The 24,802-nt window shown below is 51.7% G+C and overlaps 1 protein-coding gene across 1 annotated transcript in view; it reads left to right on the top strand.

The window, feature by feature from the left end:
* IGFN1 (immunoglobulin like and fibronectin type III domain containing 1) overlaps window positions 1-23,934 on the top strand; it is a 77,526-nt gene extending 53,592 nt beyond the window's left edge. Inside the window, exons 24-28 of the mRNA XM_078849851.1 lie at window positions 4,231-4,856; window positions 15,070-15,674; window positions 16,694-16,847; window positions 18,655-18,775; window positions 22,638-23,934. Of these exons, the coding sequence (XP_078705977.1) occupies window positions 4,231-4,856; window positions 15,070-15,674; window positions 16,694-16,847; window positions 18,655-18,775; window positions 22,638-22,897 (1,766 nt within the window). The 3' untranslated portion in view covers window positions 22,898-23,934. The remainder of the gene's footprint in view (window positions 1-4,230; window positions 4,857-15,069; window positions 15,675-16,693; window positions 16,848-18,654; window positions 18,776-22,637) is intronic.
* Window positions 23,935-24,802: the final 868 nt, after the last annotated feature.

Raw genomic sequence — 24,802 nt, 5'->3', positions numbered from 1 at the left:
AGGACTGAGAGCAACAGTTTCTGATAAAAGCCCAGAGAGAGCATCATAGACTCTGCTAAAGCTGTTGCTCGGTGACAGATTCATAGGAAACAGGGCCGAGCCAAGAATCGGAAACTGGTGGCCATTGGATCCTCAGCCAGCCAAATGCTTGCATGGGGCTCATGTTATTGAAGTGTTTCCCCTCCTGTTAGGGCTTTCCTTGTGCTAACGGTGTACAGAAATGGCAACGGTGGGTCAAAGTGAAATTAAATAATAAAAACCACATTGCATAAGCGGGATTCTCTCTTCAAAATAAAAATAGCAGCTGGCTCCTGAACGTTGATTTCACATACTCTGCAACCACTTTTGTGTGTATGAATAATTCTCTCATACCTGCTGGGATTCCTGCCAAACTTTGATGGAACAACAAATCCATCTAGGTTTCTATAAGGTTGCCTATAACTGTAGTATCTGAGCACCTATGAGGCATTGGGAGAATGATGGATTGGAAAGTCTAATTTACATATGCTTATACAAATTAGATACAGAGAAAATATAAGGTATACATACCCTCATGCTTCTCAGCATAAACCAGCCACCAACTGATGCAGTCAGGAAGAAATGTCCCCTAGAGGCATGTTATTCCATACTTCTCCACTATGGGAATTCTTGTATCTTTCTTTGAAGTGGCTGGTACTAGCCACTGTCAGAGACAAAATATTGGATTAGGAGGGCCTCATATTTGATCCAGTCTGCCAATCCCTAAATTCCTGTATTTGTCCTTCTCACAGACAGAGAACTGAGAGATCAATAGAATGGTCTCCAAATTGCCTTCATGGTTTCTTCTTTGCCGGGGGAAGGACAGTCTGCTTGAGCTTGGTGCTTGTCTACCAATGTGTGCAGGCATAGAACAAAGACCTCAGTTAAGCAGCCACAGAGCTTAAGCAACAGCACTTGTAAAAGTACTGATGGTTGAGGTATCCTGGTAAAATAAGGGTGGCTTAGAGGAATCATAGAATATTAGGATTGGAAGGGACCTCAGAAGGTTATCTAGTCCAACCCCCTGCTCAAAGCAGGACCAATCCCCAACTGCATCATCCCAGCCAGGGCTTTGTCAAGCTGGGCCTTAAAGACCTCTAAGGACGGAGATTCCACCATCTCCCTAGGTAACGCATTCCCATGCTTCACCAACCTCCTAGTGAAAAAGTTTTTCCTAATATCCTAATAAGCAGAACCTGTGAGATTCTAGCAGGTCTGACCTCAAACAAAGTAGAAAAAAAAACAGATTGCAGTTGTTAGACTGCATGAAAAAGATTAGACTGGAAATGTCTTTTAGCTCCATTAGCATTGAATCAGAACATGCATTTAAATGTCCTAATGTAAACACCAATGAAGTTCCCCTTCTCTCTTCAGGCATAATCCTCACAGCTGTTACCTAGCGACCAGAGAGAGAAAGGTCTCTCCTCCCTCACACAACCTTTAATGTAATTAACCACACAGCATCCCTGTGAGGGAGGGCAGTGCTATTATCCCCATTGTACAGATGGGCAACTGAGGCACAGAGAAGCTAAGTGACTTGCTCATCGTCACACAGGAAGTCTGTGGCAGAACAGGGACTTGAACCCAGGTCTCCAGCTAGTGTCCTAATCACTGGGCCATCCTTCCTCTTTGGGACTGAGGTTCCCAAATTACCCTCTGTCCTATGAAAACCTCAAACTTTTAGGGGATATGTTTGGTCCATTTGTACAAGGGCCTGGATCTATGTATTAAATACAGCAGGGTCCACATGCACATTCTTTATAGAGTAATCATTGGCCCGTGCCTCGTCCAGCATGAGCAGCACCTTCAATTCTTCATTTCTTACATGAACAGACCAGATGGGAGGAAAGCTTGAGCACGACCCTTTCCAGACCAGTGAACTGTAAAACAGGCTTAGTTACGAGACAAGCTTTAACATGCTCCTGAAGGAATACTGAACTGCATAATGCTAATACCCTGCACTTACATAGCACTGTTCATCTGACTTGGACTTCAGAACATTTTGGAAAGGTGGGTATTATTCTCATCTCCATTTCACAGAGGATGAAACTGAGATACGACTGGCCCAAATTCACACACGGAGTCAGTAGCACAGATAGGACAAGAACCCAGGAATCTTGACTTTGGGACCCTTTAATCTGTTTCTTGGAACCACAATGTAATGCTCAGAAGAAATAATAATAATAAACACACTATTTCTGTCATTATCCAGTCGGAGTCTATAGAACTGGGATAAGATACGACTGAGATTTCTTAATGAAAGAGTCTGAGAGCTGCATTATAAAGGTCTAATTAAAAGGCTAAGTAATATTGCAGGTTAACTAAGGCAACTTTTGAAGATGATCTGTGAAGGGGAAAAATTGGCCTTGAGCCCATTTTCTGTTGCTTTATGGTGCACAAAGAAGGCCTGAAAGGGGTGGGTTCTTATTTCCTGTTCATTTTTAGATAAGAAATTCACATGCTGTCCAGGCTTGAAAGCTCTATGACTGGAAAAAAAAAAAAAAGCATACCTGGTAATAAGATGAGAAAAAAGAGAGAAAGTTGAGCTGTTAAGAAAAGAGAGGATTTTTAATCAGACTGTTTAAAACTTTTTGGTTATTTGTGTTATTTAACTTCCTACTTGCATTCAATGACCAATTAACATTTTGGATAAAGGAAGCCTTTGATAAAATCATCTCTATCTCCCTTCAATTAAAGTGTTAAGAGCTCATAATGAGCATCCTTCAGATCAAAACCAGATTTGAATTACCTGAGGGCTTGTCTACATGAAAAAGTTTTGCCAGTTTAATTAAGGTGTGATTTAAAAGGATTAGTTAAACTGGTTCAAATCCCTCACCGGCTGCTCTTATTTTGGTCTAAGAGCAGCTTATTTTGGTTTAGTTTGTTGCTTGGGAAGAGATTTAAATTAAACTGAAAAGTCAAAACTAATTTAAATTAAAATGGTAAAACTTCTCCATGCACACAAGGCCTAATATTTCTAAGCTAAAATAACAAATTGGGAAAATATAAAACAAACAAAAGATTCATAGATACTAAGGTCAGAAGGGATCATTATGATCATCTACTCCGACCATCTAGTAGTATCCATGCTGCAGTATGCAGATCCGAGTCCAGCCAACCATATCCCAGACTTCCTAGTGCCGTCCTGAAATGCACCCACTCTAGCCCTTGGTTCATGGCACGGTGTGGGAAAACTTGACTGTTCACCAAACTAGACTGTCCAGAGGACACAGATCCTTGGCCCATAGGATTATGGGATACTTTTGGTTAACTGCCACGGCACAAGTCCAGTAGGTTTGCATCTACACAGCAAAGCAATAAATAAGCCTTGAACCTTGGGGTCTAGCTTGAGTTCAGCCCCTCTACCTCCCACGGGGTCCTGGAACCCTGGGCCCAAGCCTCAGGTTAGCGTGATTTGTGTGTAGACCGGTAGGGGCGAAAGAAGGGTTCGACTGGGGCCCGAGTTCAAACCCCAGCTGACATGCAGTGTAGACACACCCTTTGAGTGCCAAGTTAAGCCCCCACGGCTGTCACAGCAGGCTAGGGAAAACCTGGATTTGTGCTGGAAATGGCCCATATTAATGATCACTTTAGATAAGCTATTACCAGCAGGAGAGTGAGTCTGTGTGTGTATGGGGGTGGGGGTGAGAAAACCTGGATTTGTGCTGGAAATGGCCCACCTGATGATCACTTTAGATAAGCTATTACCAGCAGGACAGTGGGGTGGGAGGAGGTATTGTTTCATATTCTCTGTGTATATATAAAGTCTGCTGCAGTTTCCACTTATGCATCCGATGAAGTGAGCTGTAGCTCAGGAAAGCTCATGCTCAAATAAATTGGTTCGTCTCTAAGGTGCCACAAGGCCTCCTTTTCTTTTTGCGAATACAGACTGACACGGCTGTTACTCTGAAACCTGCAGGCTAGGGGGGTCAGCTTTGCCCTGCCTTGGACTCCGCGCTGCAACCCAACCAGCCCTCGCCCATCTCGCTCCTCCTGGGTGGTTTTTGAAGCGGCCCGTCCGCTTTGCCGACCGGGCCCGCCCTCCTGCAGCCTGCACCTTCCCTGCTTGCCGCACGCCAGCCCCTTCCCCGTGGGGCCCTGGGCCGGGCTCAGTTTACCTGCCCGCCCAGCTCCGCTCCTGGGCTTTCCGCTTTCCTCATTGGTTCAGGGCTCTCCCTTGGACCCAATCGCAACCCCTTTGCCCTGCCCTAGTTTTCTGCCCGCTCTTCGGCGGAGGAGGTGAAAAGTTTGGCTTTCGGCCTCAACTTTTCGGGCGGCGCCGCGAAGCCCGCAAGCGGACCGGGGAATTTGTCGCCACAGCGGGAGGCAATGCCCCGACTGCCTCGGCCGCGTTAGCTGCGCTTGGGGCGGGCGGCGGTCGCCGTAGCCGGAGGCCCCCGCGCACTTCGCCTTCGCGGGCGCTGCGCTGCTTCGGAAACTTGCTCGCTTTTGCATTCGTCGCCCGCCTCGCCCCCGCTGGGCGGACTGCCCCCGCGGCGCGCCCGGTCCCGCCCGCCCCTCCGCCCGCGGGCAGCATGGCGGTCAAGCGGCGCAGAGGCGGCCGAGGGCGGGCTGAGAACGGCGCGGGCGCTCCGGGCTGGACGGAGGAGCGGGCGGCCGCGGGTCCCGGTCCCGGGGAAGCCTGGGCTTGGGGGTGCCGAGCCGCGCTGGCGCTGCTGCTGCTGGGGGTGGCCGCCGCCGGGGTGGCCCTGCTGGGCTGGCTGCTGGTGCACCAGCTGGGGGCCCTGGAGCAGCTGCGGGAGGCGCTGGGGAAGCTGCGGGGCCGCCTGGCCGAGCTGGAGGCGCTGCGGGAGCAGGAGCAGGGGACGAGAGAGCAGGTAGCGGGGTGCTGGGGGGTGGGCCAGGGTCCGCGGCTCCGGCAAGGGGGGGGCGACCCTCAGGTCTTGGGGGGTGGGGTGGGGTGAGTGATTTGGGAGCAGGGGGCTGTTGTCTTTACATGCATTGTATTCGAGTGTCTCGGGGTGGGGGCGGCTGTTGAGGGGTCTCCAGTTCTCGCATGCATGGGCTGTTGTTGGAGAGCTGCAGCTGCCTGCCCCGGTGGGGGCTGCTATTGAGTGGGGGCAGCACAGAGAGCAGAGAACCGTCTCGCTGCCTGGGGGGGGGGGGGCGTCCCATGCAACACCACAAGACATTTTTCCAGGCTCTGCGGATCCACTGACTCCCAGCTGGGCAGGGGGGTTCCATGGAGGTCGCTCTCCCCAGCTCTAGTTTGTATTCTTCACCTCTGAGCCCCTTGTGTGCCCTCCTGGCTCTCTGGGGCTGTTCTAAATCCATGTCCTCTTCCAGCTCTGCACCCTGGATATCCTGCCTACGCCCCATGGTCAGAGAAATGGGGAACCGCTGCTCTAGAGGCTCTCCCAGCTGTGTGCAGGGTAAGGGAGGGAGGCTTGTGAAAGAAAGTACAGCTGTTGTTTTTGGTCCAAAATCAAGGAGGTACTTGAGAATGATAATGAACACGACACAGGTAGCATCCCCAAACAACCCCCACACTTCCCCCAGAAATTCACAGCTGTGGTTTCTCAAATCGTAGCTATCCATGGATTAGTGGGGCAGGAATGCATAGTGTGTGAGCTGAGACATTAGGGTGGCTTCTTCTCTTGCCCTGCCTGCAGCAGGGCACAATGGGTTAATAGAACTGATTTCCATATTAGGGTGGAAATGATCTCAGTCTGTGGATCAAGATCCTGGGTGAGTGAACTTAGTGGCATGAACAAAGGAACTCTGGCCTGGTTGTCAGTCTCTTTGTTACAAGTGGTAGGCTGGACTGCCAAGTCCAGGATGAGATGCAGTGGGGAGTAGGGCTGGAATGGTACTGGGTTATGGGGAGCTGGCATTACGGTATGGAGGAAGCTTCTCGGCATGTGGCTGCACTGTTACTGGTTTTATCCAATTCTTGCTGGCATTGAAATTCATCTGTGGCTGTGTGGTAATGACACGCTAAAGGAGTTTGCCTCTTGGAGCAGAACCTCGACCCATCTGGGACACATTCTTCTCCTGGTTCTCCCTCAGGGGCAGCGCAGCTCCCCACAGTCCCTTGTTCTGGGCTCTGTCGTTGTGGTCCAGCCCTACGTTCCTTCTGAAGTTACTGAGACCGTCGCGTGTTTGAGGGCAGCAGAATCTATTGCTGTTTCTTATCACGTGCTTGCGCTGCATGTAAGGATGGGTGGTGTCTACATGACATAAGCTTTAGACCCATTTGCTATATGCACCAGAAATTATTCCAAGTGCAGTGACCTAGGTCAGTGGCTCTCAACCAGGGGGGAGAGTACCTCTGGGGGTACTCAGTTTTCCAGGGGCACATCAACTCCTCTAGAGATTTGCCTAGTTTTACAACAGGCTACGTAAAAAGCACTAGCGAAGTCAGTACAGACTAAAATGTCCTAGACACTGACGTGTTTATAGTGCACTGTACACTGAAATGTAAATACTCTTTATCCCAATTGATTTAGGTTATAATTATATGATAAAAATGAGGACGTCAGCAATTATTCATAACAGTGTGCTGTGACACTTGCATTTTTACATCTGATGTAAGTTTTTAAGTGAGGTGAAACTTGGGGGGTACACAAGACAAGTCAGACTCTTAATAGGGGTACAAAGATCTGGAAAGGTTGAGAGCCACTGTCCTTGGTATTCATCTGGGGTGAATGCAGAGGTCTTTAAAATAGCCTCTAAAGAGGGCTTAGGTGGTACCTAGGTATAGTGTCTGTCTGTCCGTCCGTCCCCCAGCACAGGGAATGAGTTTCATTCTTGGTAGGGAGGCATTGACAGAGCAGTGGTCTGATGGAATAAAACCGGTCCTCTGCCCTGCTTTTGAAAGTGTCCAATGCCTTATGCTTTAGAGGACAGTGCTGGAGAAACCTGTGACTTACTTTGTTGGTAGTGTTGGTGTAGAAGCGAACTTTGTTGGCTACAAAATGAAGACCCAAATCCTCTCTCAACTTCCTGCTTGGATGTAGGCTACTGCTTTTTGCGAATACAGACTAACACGGCTGTTACTCTGAAACCTGCTTTATAGTGGTTACAAGTATAACGTACTGGTAGACTTTGCCATTTTGACTACTTATTCTAGGAGTGATGTCTTGTCTCTTTAAAACCTCACTTTATGTAATGGGAAGGACTCCGTTAGCGACTCAAGAACAGTCCCTGCAACTCCCTGGCCCCCAGCTATGAAGACTTTACAGGTTGCTGGCTCATATATAAAGCAGGTTATTTTCTTAATGCTGCACTGTGAGTCCCATAGGCCTATTCCCCCTTCCCCCAATTGTACACCTTTTAAAAACCCAGTATTTAGGGTTTGGTAGCACAAGGGGTGAGGTGGAATTAATTCCTTATCCATATTTTTCTTTTTAACCCTGCAGTATATTTACAGTTGGTGGGAACTGGCGGGCTAGAGGGTCCAGGGCAGGGAAGGAAGAGCTATCCGCTGCTCAGTAAAGATTCCCCTTGCTAAGCTGTGAGCAGAGTTGCTGAGTGATGGGGGGCCGCGGGTTGTCCGTGCTAGTCCTCCTCTGTCAGAAGGTTGTTATGGCCTGGCCCACGGTTGCTGCGGGGAGGAAAATGGGAATGGAGACGAGGGAATGACATGCTGACTGATATTGTTTCCTTGTGCTACCAGCCCTCCCCCCATCAGTTTGCCTCTCACTGTCTCTCCTTGGGGCAGAGACCATTTTTTGTTTGCACAGTGCCTAGTAGGATGGGGGGTCCCTGTCCATGACTGGGACTCCCAGACACTGCAGTGGTACAGCTAATATCTAACAATAGAGGAGGCAACAGATCCACCTTTTCCTCTCCTCCAAAATGGAAGCGTGTGTCTGGTGCTAGCTGCCATGTTGGGGCTGTCATTGTGCCAGACCCTCTTCCCCCCCCCCCATGTGTGATTAGACTCATGTGCATGCATGCACCCTGCTTGTGAGAAAATTCCCCTCTGGGCCGTCGTTCACTGCTGTCTGTCCAAGACGCTGCATGTGCTGGAAGGAGGGATGCAGCCCTCGGGAGCTGTGGCATGTTGTTTTCGAACAAGTGGCAGGCACCTGAATGTGAACCCGCTCTCATTAGCTCTGTGGCTGCTTGTGTGCCTGACGAATCCACAGCAGCGTGCAGGTCTAATCCCTGCGGAGTGACTCTGCGTTACTAGGGGTCTGTGCCTGTGTGGGGCCGTGGGCAGCGCTCTCCCTCACTGATGGGCCATGTGGCTAGAATTTGCAGAAATTTAACTATAAATATCACCGTGGGAGCTGCTGGGTGCGGCGCTTTTGAAAAGCCCAGCACTGGGTGTGCTGACCAGCAGCTGCGGGGACTCTTCAGTGACTGTTATCTTGCATTTATAGGTCTCCCTTAATCCAAAGTGAACTACCTGCCTCTCACACTGCCAGAATGCAGTGCCGCCTGCGTAGAGGGTAGCCGTTGACTAGTGTACAGCCAACCACACAGCTGAGATGGTGGGAGGAATATTATCCAGTGACCAGTGGGGCAAACTCCTGCTCTCAGGCAGGGCTTTGGTCTCCACTCAAAGCCCAGTGCGCAGTAAACTACTAAGAACGGTATTTATCCATCTTGAGTGGTCAGAGTTGACCCTGCTGGGATGTGAACCTATCGCTCCAGAAGTGAAGATATTTCACAGCTGAATCCGAGACTTCCGAGCCATCCCTCCTGGCTCGAGAAGGCAGTGGGGTATGCTGGCCACAGACTCCAAATCATAGCATTGGGACAACAGAATGTAACCTCTTCCCCTTCTTCCTAAACTTGCGTGGGTAAGCCCCGCTCACGCCTGGGAGGAGAGAAGTATGTTTTCCACCTCCTGCCATGTAGTGGCTCTTGGTTACTAGTAATATCCATCTGCTTGTTCAGTTTCACCAAAACTCTGGAACGTAAAGCAATCCAGCAGTGACCGCATAGGTTTATTTGCGGATCCAGCCAATGCCTACCCAGAATTAAAATGAATACACTTGGCACGTAATCAGTTCCAAAGTGGTCCATCGTTTTAAGTAAGCACCTACAATTCTCCATTTACATTCACTTTTCCTGGTATCCTACCCCTGTAGCGCAGCTCAGCGTGCTTCTGAGCTGTTGCCATAGCCTATTATACCTGTTTTACAGATGGGGAAACTGCTAGAACAGTGACAGGTCTCAGAGTAACAGCCGTGTCAGTCTGTATTCGCAAAAAGAAAAGGAGGACTTGTGGCACCTTAGAGACTAACCAATTTATTTGAGCATGAGCTTTCGTGAGCTACAGCTCACTTCATCAGATCGGATGCATCCGATGAAGTGAGCTGTAGCTCACAAAAGCTCATGCTCTAATAAATTGGTTAGTCTCAAAGGTGCCACAAGTCCTCCTTTTCTTTTTGCTAGAACAATGTGGTCACAAGTGGTCACTGATTTTTGGTGCCCAACTTGAGACCCCTGGGATCTGATTTTCCCCCCGCCCCCGCCCCAGCCAAAATCAGTGGCCTCTTGTCACTCAGGCCAGTCACTACCCCAAGGCTAGATGGAGTGGTAGAGCTGGGATTAAAACCCTCAACCCTGACTTGTGCTCTCCCTAGTTAGAGACTCTTCTGTATGGTGGTGGTTTGACCCCTCTCTGTGACTGGAGAGGAACTTTCCAGCCAGCTGCACTAAGTTCTCTGGTCTGGACGCTGAAAGCATTTGCCTTCAGCTGTTTAAATTTGTTGAGGCCTTTCTTTAAGGGCTAGTGCAGGTGCTCAGAGGAATTTCCTGTCACTTTATAAGCGTTCCTGTTTGTTTAGAAACACGCATTGCACAAAAGTGTCCTAAATCCACTCCAGATGTGCAACTTCTGCTGCCGTTCCCTCACATCAGCCTACGTTCCATCCCTGCCCGCTTATCCCTGTCACAGTAGCATGGTGGGGGAACATACAAGCCAAGTGACTTCTGACCATGCGGCTTTCGCTTGCTCTCTGGTTCTTTCTGTCGATTCAGTCTTTTGTCCCTGTCATAAATAAAGGGAAGGGTAACCACCTTTCTGTATACAGTGCTATAAAATCCCTCCTGGCCAGAGGCAAAACCCTTTCACCTGTAAAGGGTTAAGAAGCTAAGATAACCTTGCTGGCACCTGACCAAAATGACCAATGAGGGGACAAGACACTTTCAAATCTCAAGGGGGGAGACACAGGGTTTGTCTGTCTGTGTGATGCTTTTGCCGGGAACAGATCAGGAATGCGGCCTTACAACTCCTGTTAAGTTAGTAAGTAATCTAGCTATACATGCGTTAGATTTCCTTTTGTTTAAATGACTGGTAAATAAGCTGTGCTGGATGGAATGTAGATTCCTGTTTTTGTGTCTTTTTGTAACTTAAGGTTTTGCCGAGTTGGATTCTCTCTGTTTTGAATCTGATTCCCTGTAAGGTATTTCCCATCCTGATTTTACAGAGGTGATTCTTTTAGTTTTTCTTCTATTAAAATTCTTCTTTTAAGAACCTGATTGCTTTTTCATTATTCTTAAGATCCAAGGGTTTGGGTCTGTGGTCACCTATGCAAATTGGTGAGGATTTTTATCAAGCCTTCCCCAGGAAATGGGGTGTAGGGCTTGGGGGCATATTTTGGAGGGCAGACATCTCCAAGGGGGCTCTTTCCCTGTTCTTTAACACGCTTGGTGGTGGCAGCATAGGGTTCAAGGACAAGGCAAAGTTTGTACCTTGAGGAAATATTTAACCTAAGCTGGTAAGAATAAGCTTAGGGGTCTTTCATGCAGTCCCCACATCTGTATCCTAGAGTTCAGAGTGGAGAAGGAACCTTGACAGTCCCAGCACGGTTACTCACTTCCTTTGCTAGTTAAATACTTAATCATAGAATATCAAGGTTGGAAGGGACCTCAGGAGGTCATCTAGTTCAACCCCCTGCTCAAAGCAGGACCAGTCCCCAATTAATAAGGCAGCTTGACTTGCTGTGGGTAAGGTTTGGATAATAACTCTTATACATTGATCCTGGTTAGCAGATAACTCTTTGGTCGCTGACTGAATGCTGCTCCAGCAGCCCCCTTTTCAATTCCTTTCTGGGGGGGCTCAATACTAAGGAGAAGTGGGCCAGCTGTCGGGAACTGTTAATCTCAAGCCTGTTGTCTGGTCACTGGCACTCTGCAGTGTTACCAGAAGCAGTTTGATTGTCAGTGTTACAATGGGATGAGAGATCTCTCTGACCCAAAGACAGCTTGACAGAAAGGACTAGCCAGTTTGGTAATGGGATACAGGGGTGGCAGGTTTGTAGAAATTCTGGTGGTGCCCAGAGCCCGCTCCTGCCCAAGGCTCTGGGAGGGAGTTTGGGCGGGGGGAGGAGGTCTGGGGTGCAGGCCCTAGGCTGGGGTAGGGGATAGGTGTGCAGGCTCTGGGCAGGAGTTTGGGTGCAGAAGGGGTGAGAGGTTGGGCTCTGGGAGGGAGTTTGGGTGGGGGAGGGGGTCTGGGGGGCAGGCTCTGGGCTGGGGGTGGGCGTGCAGGCTTTGAGAGGGAGGTTGGGGACGGGAGGGGATGCGGAGGAAGGGGGTGCAGGCTCGGGAAGGGATTTTGGGGGTGGGAGGGGGCTGTGGGAAAGGGGTGGGGATGCAGGTTCTGGGAGGGATTTTGGGGGTTTGGCACTTAGGCTCCTAGGCAGGGTGGGCTAAGGGGCCTCCACGCTCTGCTACCCCCAGGTACTGCCCCCGCAGCTTCCCATTGATGGCAGGGGTGCTTGGGGCGGGAGCAGCGCTTGTAGACCCAGACCCACCCCGCCCAGGGGCCGGCAGCCGAGTGGAGCGAGCAGGCAGGAAGCTGCTCAGCTCCCGCTGCCGGTGGTGGGTGGGGGCTGTTTTAAATCGCCTGGGGGACACGTTGGGGGGGAGCGGAAGGCGGGGCCGAGGGAGAGACCCGGTCTCAAACATTGCTCGAGCTGGGCCCCGGGCCAGGAGTATTCCTGGTTCTCAGACACCACGGGCCCATAGAACTCCCCGCCCATGATGGGATACAGAACCTTCCAGTCTCAATCAGTAGTGACCGGAAGTGATTGCCAGCTCTCAGCTTTCACATATGTGGGAGGGGCCCAGTCCAGGACCTGCTGGGCAGATCTGCCCAATGGAATCCAGCAAGGCCTTGGGAGACCACCATGATGTTACCAATGTAGACTCCCTAAACTGGCCTCCTTGCTGACAATTTCTGCATAGAGGCTGAAAACTCAAGAGACCCCAACAGGGGGTCCCTGCAGGGGAGGACTGAGATGTATTAGTGGGGGGAAAATGCACTTCCACTGCTTAACGAAAGGACTCTGTTCTCCAGGCCTGTACTTGCCCCTGTGCTCCATGCCAGTCACTGAAGTCTTCATTTCCCAGCTTAACAAGCAAGGACGCTTCTTTTTGGGGGGTACTCACCCAAACAAGATGGAGATGCTATGCAGCTGACAGCACTTTATCTGTAGCCAAAGTCAGCCCACTGAAAGCTGGAGTTCCCCTGGTTCTGGTGCTCCTGGGTGTTGGTCATGATAGTTTAGGTTTTGGGTTTGTTGTTGTTGTTTTTTTTTTTTTTTTAATTGATGTCCCTTCAATTTCCACCATTAACTTGTGGCAGGAGCTGCGGGAAACACACACGAGAATAGCCTCTGCTTCTGTTTCAAGGTTCTCGTGTGCAAGCAAAGAGCAGCAAGCATCCTGGGGGCCGGCTAACCCCAACAGAAACTGCTTCTCGGGGGGGCTTTTTAAAAATCTGTTGGTTTTGGTTTGGGGGAACTTAGTTTTGCAGCCTGACAGTGGTGCTTTTCATGAGCATTCAGCCCTGCCAGATGGGAATGTAGATGTCTGTGCTAAGGTGTGACCATTCTATTTTAGGAAAAAATGGAGTCCATTAGAGCCAACAATTGTCTATAGAGCCATAGCTTGGTCTAGTGAGTGATGACAGGCTGCTAAAATCTTTTGCAGCTCTTTTCTGGGATTTGCCCAGTGTAATCCTAAATTGAATGTTGTGTAGTGGTCCCAGCAGCTACAGCCTCCTGACTGAGCAGCCCCTTGCTTCTTATTTGCATCTTTTTTGAAGCCTGTTGTATGTTGCTTGTTTCAGTATCAATGCCAGAGAGCGAGAGTGGCACAGGTTGTGAATTAACACCTCCCAAGATGCAGGGCTGGGTAGCCTTGCTGGCTGTAGGGTGTTCTTACTATGGCTAGATACACTGAAATCTGGCTTGATATTTAGTTGATTTGTCTGTAGTTTTGTGAAAATGTCTTCACAATTAAAAAAAAGAAAACAAAAAAAAATCCTTTTTTAAATGTCAGTAAATATTCCGTGCTTGTTGGGAACCAAACATGCCCTCGGGGAGAGCCTGAAAGGACATGGCCTGTAAAAGCAAAACCGGCTCTGTTTGTTTTGTTATCCAAGTGGAGGGAACCAGGGGCAGCACTGGATTTTTACAATGCGTCGCTTCCAATGATCATTCTAAGGGGCTGTTAATGCAGAGGTGAAGGAACTTGCTTACAAACAAGCTTTAAACTGATGGCTCCATTGAGCACTTGCTTTGCAGAGACCCCTCCAGATCCCTGGCCATGACTCTGGAACGACTGTAGAAGAGGGCCCCAGAGAACCCTTCCCAGGGTGGACATTGGTCTAATGCATGTTGTGATGGGATGTTTGAGCCAAAACTTCAAGAGCAGCACATTCATTTTGTAATGAAGCAAGTTCATGGAGGTTAAGTCATTAATGGCTATTAGCCAGGATGGGTCAGGAATGCTGTCCCTAGCCTCTGTATGTCAGAGGTGGAGATGGATGGCAGGAGAGAGATCACTTGATCGTTACCTGTTAGGCTCACTCCCTCTGGGGCACCTGGCATTGGCCACTGTCGGTAGGCAGGATACTGGGCTGGATGGACCTTTGGTCTGACCCAGTCTGGCCATTCTTATGTTCTTACCCAGCTTGAGACACCAGGGTCTGATTTTTCAGAGGTGCTGAGCACCCCCAGTTCTGTCAGGAAGTCAGTGGGGTGTGAGATTTGGCTTTCAAAAGGTGTCACCACTCTCTTGAAATCGTTGGCTGCCAGAGTTAGTGTGTGCTCAGTGGATCCCCATGCTGTGCAGACAGGATTAATAAAGCTCCCAGAAGTGGCCCTTACTGCATCTTGGTGCTTTGATGTCTAGACATACATACGCTTCCATATCCTCATTGCAAGCAATATAAAATTTTTAAGGAGCTCCCAGTAACCAGGGACATGCCCATTGCAGTTGAGATGGGCAGCCAAAGTTGCTCTTGAAATTTCTGGTTCTCAGTGAAGCTTGCCCTGCTGGTTTTGCCAGTGGTTCAGGCACTAGCCTGGGACTTGGATGACCTGGTTCAATTCTCTGCTTTGCCACCATCTTCTTGTTTGATCTTGGACACGTCCCAGGGCCTGCTCGGCAAAGGTACGTAGATGCCTATAGGGGCAGATAGGCCCCTCGTGGGATTCACAAAAGCTCCTGAAGCCGGCGAGGTACCTGGCTGGAGTTTGTAAACCCCACAAGGGGTGTCTCTACACCTTTAGGTACTAATACCGGTGCAGATCTGCTCTTAGTCTCTGTATCTCAGCTCCCCGCTGTGCCACACCTGGCCCCACCCCAGGCGTGTGAGACAGCAAATCCACTCCAGATTGTGAGGTGCTCAGATACTGTGCTGTTGGAAGACCCACACAAGTGCTGCGATTAACCCGTACTACCCTTGTAGTTAGGACCAGGCTAGTCCTGGGCCAAATGCTTCACGTTCTGGTTGACCTCTCTTGGCCTAGGTCTTAGAGAGGCTGTTTGTGAGCAGCTGCTGTGACTGGAGGAGGGCAGTGGCAGCAGACTCGTGGTGCCTGCTATTACTCCTCCTCTTCCTCTCAGGACTTGGCTACTGTTGGGGGGTGGGGGTCTCCTCTCCTCCTGGCCCTGCTCTCGCCTTCAACTCATGCTTCCCACTGAGGAGGATGTGGCAGGCTTTACCCCATGCTTTCCCTATTGGTGGCCATTTCCAGGTGTCCCAGGCATGGCCTCGTCTCTCTGGCTGTCCCCAGGTCCCAGAACACCCTCCTCACACTGTGTTTCTTTCCTTCCAAGCTGTCTAACACGGCGGAGCTGGAGCGGCGACTCTCTGACCTGGAGCTGGCCCAGATGCTGTCTAGGCAGAAACTGGAGCGAGCCTCTGCCGCTGCTGAGCGCATCGGGGCCTCTGACCCCATCGGCAAGCTTGCCGCCTTCCAGGTGGAAGTGAAGCAGGCCATCAGTGAGCTGAGAGGAGAGCTCCCCTCCGGGACCGAGCTGGCTGCACTGCAGAGCCAGCTGGAGCAGCTGAGAACCACCGAGCTGGAGATGCTGAGGCAAGAGGTGGCCGGGCTCTTGGCGTCGGGTTCCAGGCTGGAGCAGAGCGTGGCCTCGTTGACCAGCTCCTTCAGGAGCCTGGAAGAGAACGCTCAGAGCCTGCAAGCCATGCAGCAGGAAGTGGAGTACGCTAAGGTGGCCGGCGAGAGATTGGAGAACAGCATGGGCTCCCTGTCAGCCCAGACCTTCATCCTGGAGGGAAGCCTCAACCGCACCACACTGCTGGCACACGGCCTGCAGCTGCAGCTGGAGCAGAACAGCAAGGCTCTGGCTGGGCTACAGGAAGGGGTAGCAAATCAGAGAGGGAGCGACGGCTCTGAGCCTCGGCAGCTGGAGAAGCTCCGGTATGATGGCCCCTCGAGGCTGATGTTTGTTACGTGTATTGCGGTAGCGCTGAGAGGCCAGGGCCCCATTGTGCTAAGTGCAGTACAAATGGTTCCTGCCGCAGAGCGTGGGATTTGACCACGTCTAGCCAAGCGGAGCCCTCGTTACAGAGAGCAGAGCAGCGTGCCATGTCTGGAGGGTTTAACACCAAAGCGGGGTATAGTTATTGTGGGGATGTGGCTAAAATCGAGGGGATGCAGTTCAGAGCAGGAGCGTTTGCCCTGAATACAAGGGAGGCCTTCCCTATAGTGAGACCTGCCTGGAGAAGCATTTGCTCCATCGCTTGGGACACATGCAAATAAACTGGGCAAAGCCTGTGTGGATACAGGGCAGCGGGCAGCTGTGGTAGGAAGCTCTGGTAGCCCATTGCCCGTCTCCAGTGTCTGTGGCCTAGAGTCCTGGTGGCGAGGGGTGTTGCTTTGGGCTGGGCTGCATAGCAGTGTTTCCCTACAGGACTCCTCTCTGTCCTCCCGTAGTAGTGGCTCCCTGCTCCCCGCCAGCTAGTGGCGAGGGGAAGTCCATGCTGCGAGTGAAGGTCTGATGGCTGCATGGGTAGGCATACCCACCCAAGCTTTAATCTAGCTGGCCTGGGTAACAGTAGTGTAGATGGGGTGGTGCAGGCTAGCAGCCGTGGGTGAGCATGGGTAACGGTAGTGAAGATCCAGTGACACAGGCTTCGGCACAGCCTAGCAACCAGACTACAAGCTACAGGGGCTCTGGGTACGTCCTCTGTCTGCTAGCCCACTCTGAAGCCTGTGCAGCTGAATGAAGAGCTGGAGTGAAATGTAGCCTTCTTCAGAGGTCATTAGGAAGCAGTCTGCCCTCTCCTCTGGCTTTGTGGCATCCCCTCTCTGCATTCGCTGCAGGCTTGTATCTCAGACTGCCGCTCAGCATGCAAGTGCCCAGTGGCACGTGAGAGCCAGTGTTTGCAGCTCCATGGGGACCCGCAGGTCTTGACTCTGCTCTCTGGGCCTTCCAGGGTGCAGATCCAGCAGCTGCAGATGGAGAGATCAGCCATGCAGGAGCGGGTGAACGAGGCGCTGCACAGCATTGCTGACCAGAGGAGAGAGCTGCAGGGCAGGATCTCAGAGCTGGAAACTGCTATTCATGCTCTTCAGGGCCATGTGACTCAGGTGAGGACTCAGGGCCAGCATGCTGTGGTTACTCCCGTGTGGCCTAGGGAGAGGAAGTAAGCAATATAGTAGCACCTCAGAGGTACGAGCACCACGGGAAGGGAGGTTGTTCTTTCAAAGGTTTACAACTGAACACTGACTTCATACAGCTTTGAAACTTTACTGTGCAGCAGAAAAACGCTGCTTTTAACCATCAATGAAACAAGCACAGAAAGTTTCCTTACTTTGTCACATCTTTTTTTTAACTTTCCCTTTAGTAGTTTACGTTTAATACAGTACTGTGCTGTACAGCATTTGCTTCTTTTGGTCTCTGCTGTCTGACTGTGCACTTGTGGTTCCAAATGAGGGGTGTGGCTGACCGGGCGGTTCGTAACTCAGATGCTCTACTGGCCTGTTAGAGCCCGGGGGAGATGCTGGCCGGGCGTCGGAGGAGTTCAGAAATGAGATACAAAGCGGGCTAAGGGGGTGGAGGAATGAGAGTGATTCGCTTTACATGACGAAGGGTGAGGGGAAACAGAGCTACCCATGAGAACAGGCCAGGCCTGGCTATTGATCTCAGAAGGGCTGGAGGATGTGGGGGGACACGCACACAGGTGCTGGCTCTCTCCAGGCCTGGGGGGTGCTCAATCCCCCACTCTGCCCCCTGCTCCCAAGTCCCCATCCCTGCCCCATCTCTTCTTTGCCTCTTCCCTCCCAGTTCCATCCCCTCCACTGAGCATGCCTCATCCCTGCCCCTGCCCCTCCCCCTTTCTCCCAGAGCCTCCTGCACACTGCGAAACAGCTGAATGTGGCGGGCAGTCGGCACTGGGCAGGAGGGGGAGGAGTTGATTGGCAGGGCTGGCAGGAGGTGCTGGGGAGGAGGAAGGGGGAGCTGCCTGCTGGCGGGTGCAGAGCACCCGCTAATTCTTTTCCGTGGGTGCTCCAGGGCTGGAGCACCCACGGAGTCCGCACGTATGTGGGGGACAGACATGGAATTGCAGATTTTAAAAACAAATGCAACTGGCATGCTGGGATCACTCTGAAATGCTGTCACGTCAAGCAGCGTAGGGCAGTCTGCATCCACAGAGGTGGGTCTTGAAGGTACGTGTCCTGCAAAACGCACAAGTGAGAGCTTCTGCATCACAGCTCCGCATTGGGCTCTGGGCCCTGGAGGGTTATCAGCTTGTAGCGAGCTGGCTGGGCTCATGGAATGTGACGTTATTTTGGTAGCAGAATCCCTCGGATTTACTTCCCAGCAGAATTTCTCAGCTGTTGGGTCGGGGGGAGCGTTACAGCTCAGTACCTGGATGTCCTTTGGGAAGAGGGTTTTGCAGTACGGTTGGTCACGTGAGGTTCTGGGTTGGGCCTAAACCCACCAAAGCAAATTCCTGCAGGAAGGAGGAATGCTGGAACTGGGCTTTAGGAGCCCTAAGAGTGCAGATGTGGGCAGTGCTGCTCCCTGCGGTGCAGGAGGATGTGCAGGTCTCCGAACCAAAAGCAGAGGATTTCAGTCTCCAGTGCCTCTTGCCTCCATTGATCAATCTCTCCCCACGTGCTTGCACGCAGACCTTTGCTACAGAGCCCTTCACCTGGCAGTAGCTGGCACCTTCCTGGAACCTGTGGAGAGTGGAACTCTCTGCAAGCGGGGAATCTCTGTGTGTGTGGTTGCCTATGTGTGTGACAGCCTCTTGCAGGGTGGGGTAGCTCCCAGCCCCACAGGGAGGCCACGGCATGTGGCCATGACTCTCACCACGCGCTGCTTTCTGAGGAAGCCTGTGCCTGGAGCAAAGAGTCTGTCCCATGCCCTGGATTTCCTCTCTTTCTTCAGGTGGAGCTGGGCATGGTCAGTCTGAACACACAGCTCTCCACTGCCGTGGAGCAGCAGCTGCAGGGTCTAAAGCTTGGGATGGCCAATCTGGAGAGCAGCCTGGGCACCAGCTTGCAGCAATGTAAGAGCAAAATCCCTTCCTGGACCATGGGGGTGGGGTGGGGGAGACCCACAGACTGAACAACTGGTTGTGGTGTTAGGAGCCACCCCTGCCGTGTGTTCTGCTTGCTCATCAGATGGGCACATGCATGCACCCCCCTGCATGCTTCTTGGGAGCCAGAGATAGAAGCCAATTGGGTCTCTTCTCTTCCAGTGCTTGGTGGCTCAACCTTGTGCAGACTTCAGTGGCTCAAGTGATTGGCGTAGTTTTGCCCTGGGGGGAGGGGAAGCGAGTCCACAGACTATTGAGCGCACTGTTATTGCGGCAGTCGTGTTGTCCGTGAGCTTTGATGCCAGCCCAGCGGGCCCCTCTGGCTGTCCCTGCACAGGCTCCCTTTAACCGCAAGCTCTTCTCCCCACCCCCTGCCCTCAAAACACCCATTTGGAGTGATTTCTGACTAGCGGAGGAGACGCTGAGAGCTGTCGAAGCTCACGCTGGGGTCCCGGTTCCTGCTCCCACCATTGTCTGTCTAACAGGGCGTTTGTGGAGCAGGTCCCCATTTCACGTGTCCATTGTTACCAGATTTGATCATTACTCTGCGGTACGCTCATTTATGAGGGTTACTCTTCGCGGGGGGGTGTTAGGGTCTGTACTTCTATCCACGTACTGCTTGTGTCACTTGTGTTCTCCTACGGAGCTCTGCTTCTCCCTGCTGCCAGTTGTTCCCCCCCACCACCCCGCACCCCCCAGTGGAGCTGTCCTGCAGGACCTCGGTTCCCCTGGGCTGGGTTCTTTCCAGCCCCAGAATCAGACGAACATACACACATTAACCGAGCGCGTCTGAGAGGGCCGGGTTAATCAGCACTCCCAAGCTGACCCCTTCTATGTCCCTGGACTCAGCAGGCCGGGTCAAGCAGCACTTCCAAGCTGCCACCTTCATATACCCCAGGTTCAGCACGTCCCTATCCCTATTTCCACGTTACAATTGCTCTGGTCGTAACCCGCTGGATGAGCAAACCCCACAGGGTTTTTGGGCACTGCAGGGAGCGTTGCTGCAGAGCGAATGGGGAAGCCAAAAAATACCCACGTTGGGGAGAGAGAGAAGCAAGCAGCTTAATCATGAAAGTTATTTATTGCCAGGTAATAACCATACAAGGGGAGCCAAACAAACCACTTATAATCAAATTTAAGTTCAATTTAATATTATAAAAGTCAGGTTTAGAAAACTATAACTGATCCCACAAATCGGGCTTAGAAGGCTACACCTAGAGAGAGAGAGAGAGCTGGGTTCTCACTACTCCGTGAAGCTTGAATCGATTGGGGGTCCAGGTGGTGGTGGCAGCTGAGGGTCTGGAGTGCTGGAGAATTCCATTCTGTATGCGAAAGGAGATGCCTCCCTGTCCCATCTTTGATGCAAATGAGGCTAGGGGAGTTTCCTTAATCCTGTCACCTGTGTCCCAGAGGTTTAGGTATGTCTCCCACCGCCTTTTAATTGCTTTTTGTAAGTCTGTCTGTCTTCTGAATGGCTTCAGTTCAAGCAGACGCGGGGGGGGGGGGGGGGGGAGAGGTCTTTAGTGAGTCAGACAGGCTGGGTACTGCATCCTGATCCCCCAGGAACACAGAGCTGATCGGTAACACCATCAGTGTCTTTGAGTGTGAGGAAGGACTGTGGGCTGGCTGCTGCTGTTGCTTCAGCCCTCGGCAGGGTGCCAGGCACAACTCAACGTGGTGGCTGCGAGTGACAGTAGGAAGCATAGTAGACCTCTCACCCAACGTGGGGTGAAAGGCCTCTGTATGGGACTGGCATGAAGGTAACAAAGTAACTGGAAACCTAGTGTGTCTCTGCGCAGAGGCTTTGGAGACCAGAGAGCAGCCTGGCCTGGTGCAAGTCCATGGTCGGTGGAGTCACACCTGGGATGCATCCATCCCTAGGACTGTTTCCTTTGGGAAGGAGAATTGATGACAGAGGTACATAAATAATAATTGAGCTACAAGGTCCATCGGCCTCCTGGTTACCCAGTAGCATAATAAAAGAACAAGGGGACTCCCCAGTGAATTACAGAAGCAGCGCACATTAAAATAGCTAACAGGAAATTTTCATGGAGTGTGTAACTGACCCTTGGAACCCACTGCTGCAGGACAGCAGGGGCTGAATGCACTTCCCCCAAAGGATTAGACGCTGGCACCGATAGAGCTGCAGTTAGACAACTGGGATAAACATGTTTCAGGCTATGAGCCAATGAGCAGCTGTGGTGAGCAACACATGGCCAAGCCTGCAGAGACAGTGTGCTTGGGTGTGGCAGGATGGGCAAGAGTCTCTGAACCATCTGAGACAGGTGACATTCCATATTCTTAATCCAAATTTGCAGCTAAATTTTTGTATCCAGTGATATCCACAGGGGGGCGCTGTGGGACTGCAAGTGCCTGAAGCTCTGTGCATGGGAAGGCAGCACGGGGGGGGGGTTTCTTTACAAAATCAAATCTGATCTCAGTCCCTGGAAATCCCGATGAGGGGAGGAAGAGTGAGTCCTTAGGGGGCTTCTCCAGATCCCTGGTGGGGGTAAGGGGTTTTCAGTGGAGGGGAAGTGCCCCACTTTACCACAGAGCCTCTGGAAACTGCCATGCAGGTGTTTTTTCCTCTTCGCTCCCAAAGGGAGGCATGTCAGGGTGAGCAGAACGAGGTCTCTGCCCTCCTGAGGCAGGCTCTCCCCCGAGCCCAGGGCTTCCTCGCCCTACAGGGTCCTTTCACCTGAGGAGAGCTGGACATGGCTCCCTGCAGAGCTGCCATCTGCCTGCCTTCCTGCCCCCCTCAGGGCTGAATGTTCCTCTCCCAGGCACCCAGCCAGGGACTGAGATGAGACCCTGACCGCAGGCTCACTGGGACTCCCCGTCACACTAGAGCAGTGGGGAGTGGCTGTGATGCCTATGGCTAGGGCTCTGGGTTTGGCTCCATCCAGAGCTTGCGACTCCAGACCCCCCAGTTAGAGCTGATTTGAATTGCTTTGGGTTCCTTACACCTCTCCCTGGTTTGGTTCTTTGGGATTCCATCCCCTGTCCTATCCCCTCTCCCCTCGGGGTGTAGTTCCCTGGTGCTGTGGTTCCCATTCCCCGTGGAACACTAGTCGGTGAGAACGTGTCATGTGTCACTGTGTGTTAATTAGGAGCCCCTCTACTTGTCACAGCACTGATGGTTTTCCTGGAGGAGTGGGTGTTCATCTCTAGTGATGGCATGTTCCTTTCCCTGTGGTGTGCCAAGCATTCCCTTGATCTTGTGTTGTGATACCAGATCTCTGCTCAGGGCTGTCCCCTTCCAGCCCCTTGGGGTGCTTCTCCAGGCTAAATGACTCCTGTCTCTGCAGTCTCATGGTAGATCTCTGCCAGCTGGCTCTTCACCCTCCAGGCTCGCTGAGACTCTCTGGAGGGCACCAAAATTGAGTATGATCTGTGCAGTGACCATTTCCTGTCCCTGTAAATACGGGGCATCCCCCCGAGGGTGGAGCGCACTGTGCTTTGCAATGCTTATGCCCCGTACCAGAGAGCATGATACAGTCCTGCTGCCCTAAAGTTTCTCTCCCCGCTGCAGGGGAATGCCATTGACTAATGTGGATTCCTTTCATGGAGGCCTGGTGGGAATTTAAAGCTACGGGACTGTGTATCTCCGATACACCTTCCTCCAGGACATAGTTCAGCTGTGATGGTGTAAATAGCTTGGTCCCTGAGCTTCCTAACTCTGGCTCTGCAGTTATGGGTTGCCTCTCATGGTGATGGAGGATATACAGAAATGGAGCCTGCAATGGGACAGTGGGAAGACTGGCTTGATGCCCTCAACAGAAGGGGAAGGAAACTAATCTCTTGCTTCCCTTCTCTCCCCCGCCCTCACCAGGTCTCTCAGGAGAAGTACAGACCCGCTGTGAGACTGAGAGCAGCTGTGTGTGGCCGCGTGTCCGCGAGGTCAGCTTCCCGCACCGTGTCCCGACCCAGCCCGTGATTATGCTGGGGCTGGTGGGGCTGAGCGCTCATGGCTCCGTGGGCATCTCGGTGAGAGCTGTGGACGTCACAGACTCTGGCTTCAAAATACACATTGCCAACATGGGCAACCAGAGCCTGTCCAGCGCGAGGGTGTCTTGGATGCTGTGTGCCTAGACGGAAACTGTTATGCAGCCCTTGGAGCAAGCAGCTGGGGCTTTGGGAGCAGGGGTTACTGAGCTGGTGGCATCTGCTTTACTTGGACACAACCGTGGTTTGCTTTGGTTTTCTTTACAGTAATTACACCTTACAGGGATGATAGGTGTAGATGGGATTCCAATTAATAGCCCCTCTCTTGGGAGCTGTGTACCCCCATGGGATGGCAGGCTGAACAGCCCCAGGCCTTGCTGAAGGCTCCTGGAAAGTGCAACTGACAAGATCCGTCTTAAACTTTCAGACGTAAGCACCTAAACTGAGCCACCAGCCGTGTGCACATGGGCAACTCTGTGTGTGTGTGTGTGCGTATATAGCCACTCTGCAGCCACAGATGTGCGGCTTGCTCTCACAAAACGCTGCACCACAAGGCTGATTGTGGGGGACGTTTAGCGCCGGAGTCTGTAAAGTTGGCCTGTAAACATCTTTATTTAGGGATTTTTTTGGTTTTATTATTTTCAGTAGCAACTGTTGGAATGTTCTCCTGCTGCCCACGTAGGATTCTACCCAGTGCTTTGCATGCCAGAAGTGTTAAAACTTATGCAGGGATGATGCTAATGGCTGGATGCAGCCAAACCACTGAAGATGTGGGACTACCTCTTTGTGTGCGTGTTTCCAGTTGAAATTTCCTGGCTGAGCCAGTTGCTTCTGGCACGGTGTGAGCTTGCCTGTATGGCAGAGGATATTGCAAGTCAGGGCTGCTCGTTCCTCACAGGGCTATGGCTTCTTCTACTCTGAGCCTTACCCTGGAACAGATGGACAGTCATGCTAAGCTTTCTTGTAGCATTGCAAGGTGGACTAAGCCTTCTCTGGACCTCTGATCTCCCCCAAGTGAAACACCAGTGCATTCAGACTGCTTCAGGTGTGCTTGCTTTTCTGTCTAATTCTGCGGAAGGGAAGCAGCTTTATTTTAATGTATACAACTCTCTCGGGCGGCTTTGCAGGCTACTAATGGCTTGTCCAGCCTGCTGACCTATGCACAATACACCTGCTTCTCTCTTCTCCTTCCTTCCCCTGCCCATCCCTGGAAGACGCACTGGAGCTCTCAACACAGCAGGCTCCAGGGTGGGAGAGGGGTCTACAAAGCAGGTTATGGGTCCACCATGAGACACCTTGCAAAGATGGGAGGTGTGTGCAATTCCACCCCCATAGTCCCAGTTTGGAGGTTTTGTGTCCTGTGGTGGTGGGTACAGAAGGACTCTTGGCTGGTGCTACATATGTACCCCATGGAGATTTGTGGGTCTCAAATTGGCAGGGTTGGGGTTGAGCATAATGCCTTCTGTGGCTGAAGGTCAGAACACAGAGGCTTCTTCTTGTCAGAAAGAAAATGGGGGAGTGTTTCCCCAGATTGCCAGCTGATGTGGGAGTGGGGGTTTGGAGTGACTTTGAGTGGGTGCTCGGATAGCTCCACTCTAGAGTCACAGAGGAGACAATCTGCCTAAATTGTCCTCTTCTCCTCCACACGTTCACTCTGCGCTGACTGAAAGGAGGAAGGACAGCCTTGTTAAAGCACAGAACTAGAATGTTGGAAATCCATGTTCAGTTCCTTGCTCTGCCACACGTTGGCAGGTGGCTTTCCCTCTGCGCCTGGACTGTGTAAAGTACCAAGCGATGCCCGCTGTCTGCAGAAAACCGTAGAGATTTTTTTTCTCCCCCTAAAAAAGCAAGTTCTACAAACTGAAACACTGTGATTTGGAAATGGTGCTGCCCTGCCTCATGGGAGCTGTGGTTCAGATGTCTGTTCCCATTCTCCTCTATAGACTGCGTGGACTGTGTTTCCCAGAATGCTCTCTGGTAAATTACAGTTTTGTATGGGGAGCGGAGCCTATAAAAGAGAGGGAATATGAAGCTGCATTTACCAGTCAAAAT

This window comes from Lepidochelys kempii, chromosome 21 (genome assembly GCF_965140285.1).
Source record: "Lepidochelys kempii isolate rLepKem1 chromosome 21, rLepKem1.hap1, whole genome shotgun sequence".
Lineage (NCBI taxonomy): Eukaryota > Metazoa > Chordata > Testudines > Cheloniidae > Lepidochelys > Lepidochelys kempii.
Note: the sequence above shows the minus strand (reverse complement) of the source record. Positions and strands in the feature narration are given on the sequence as shown.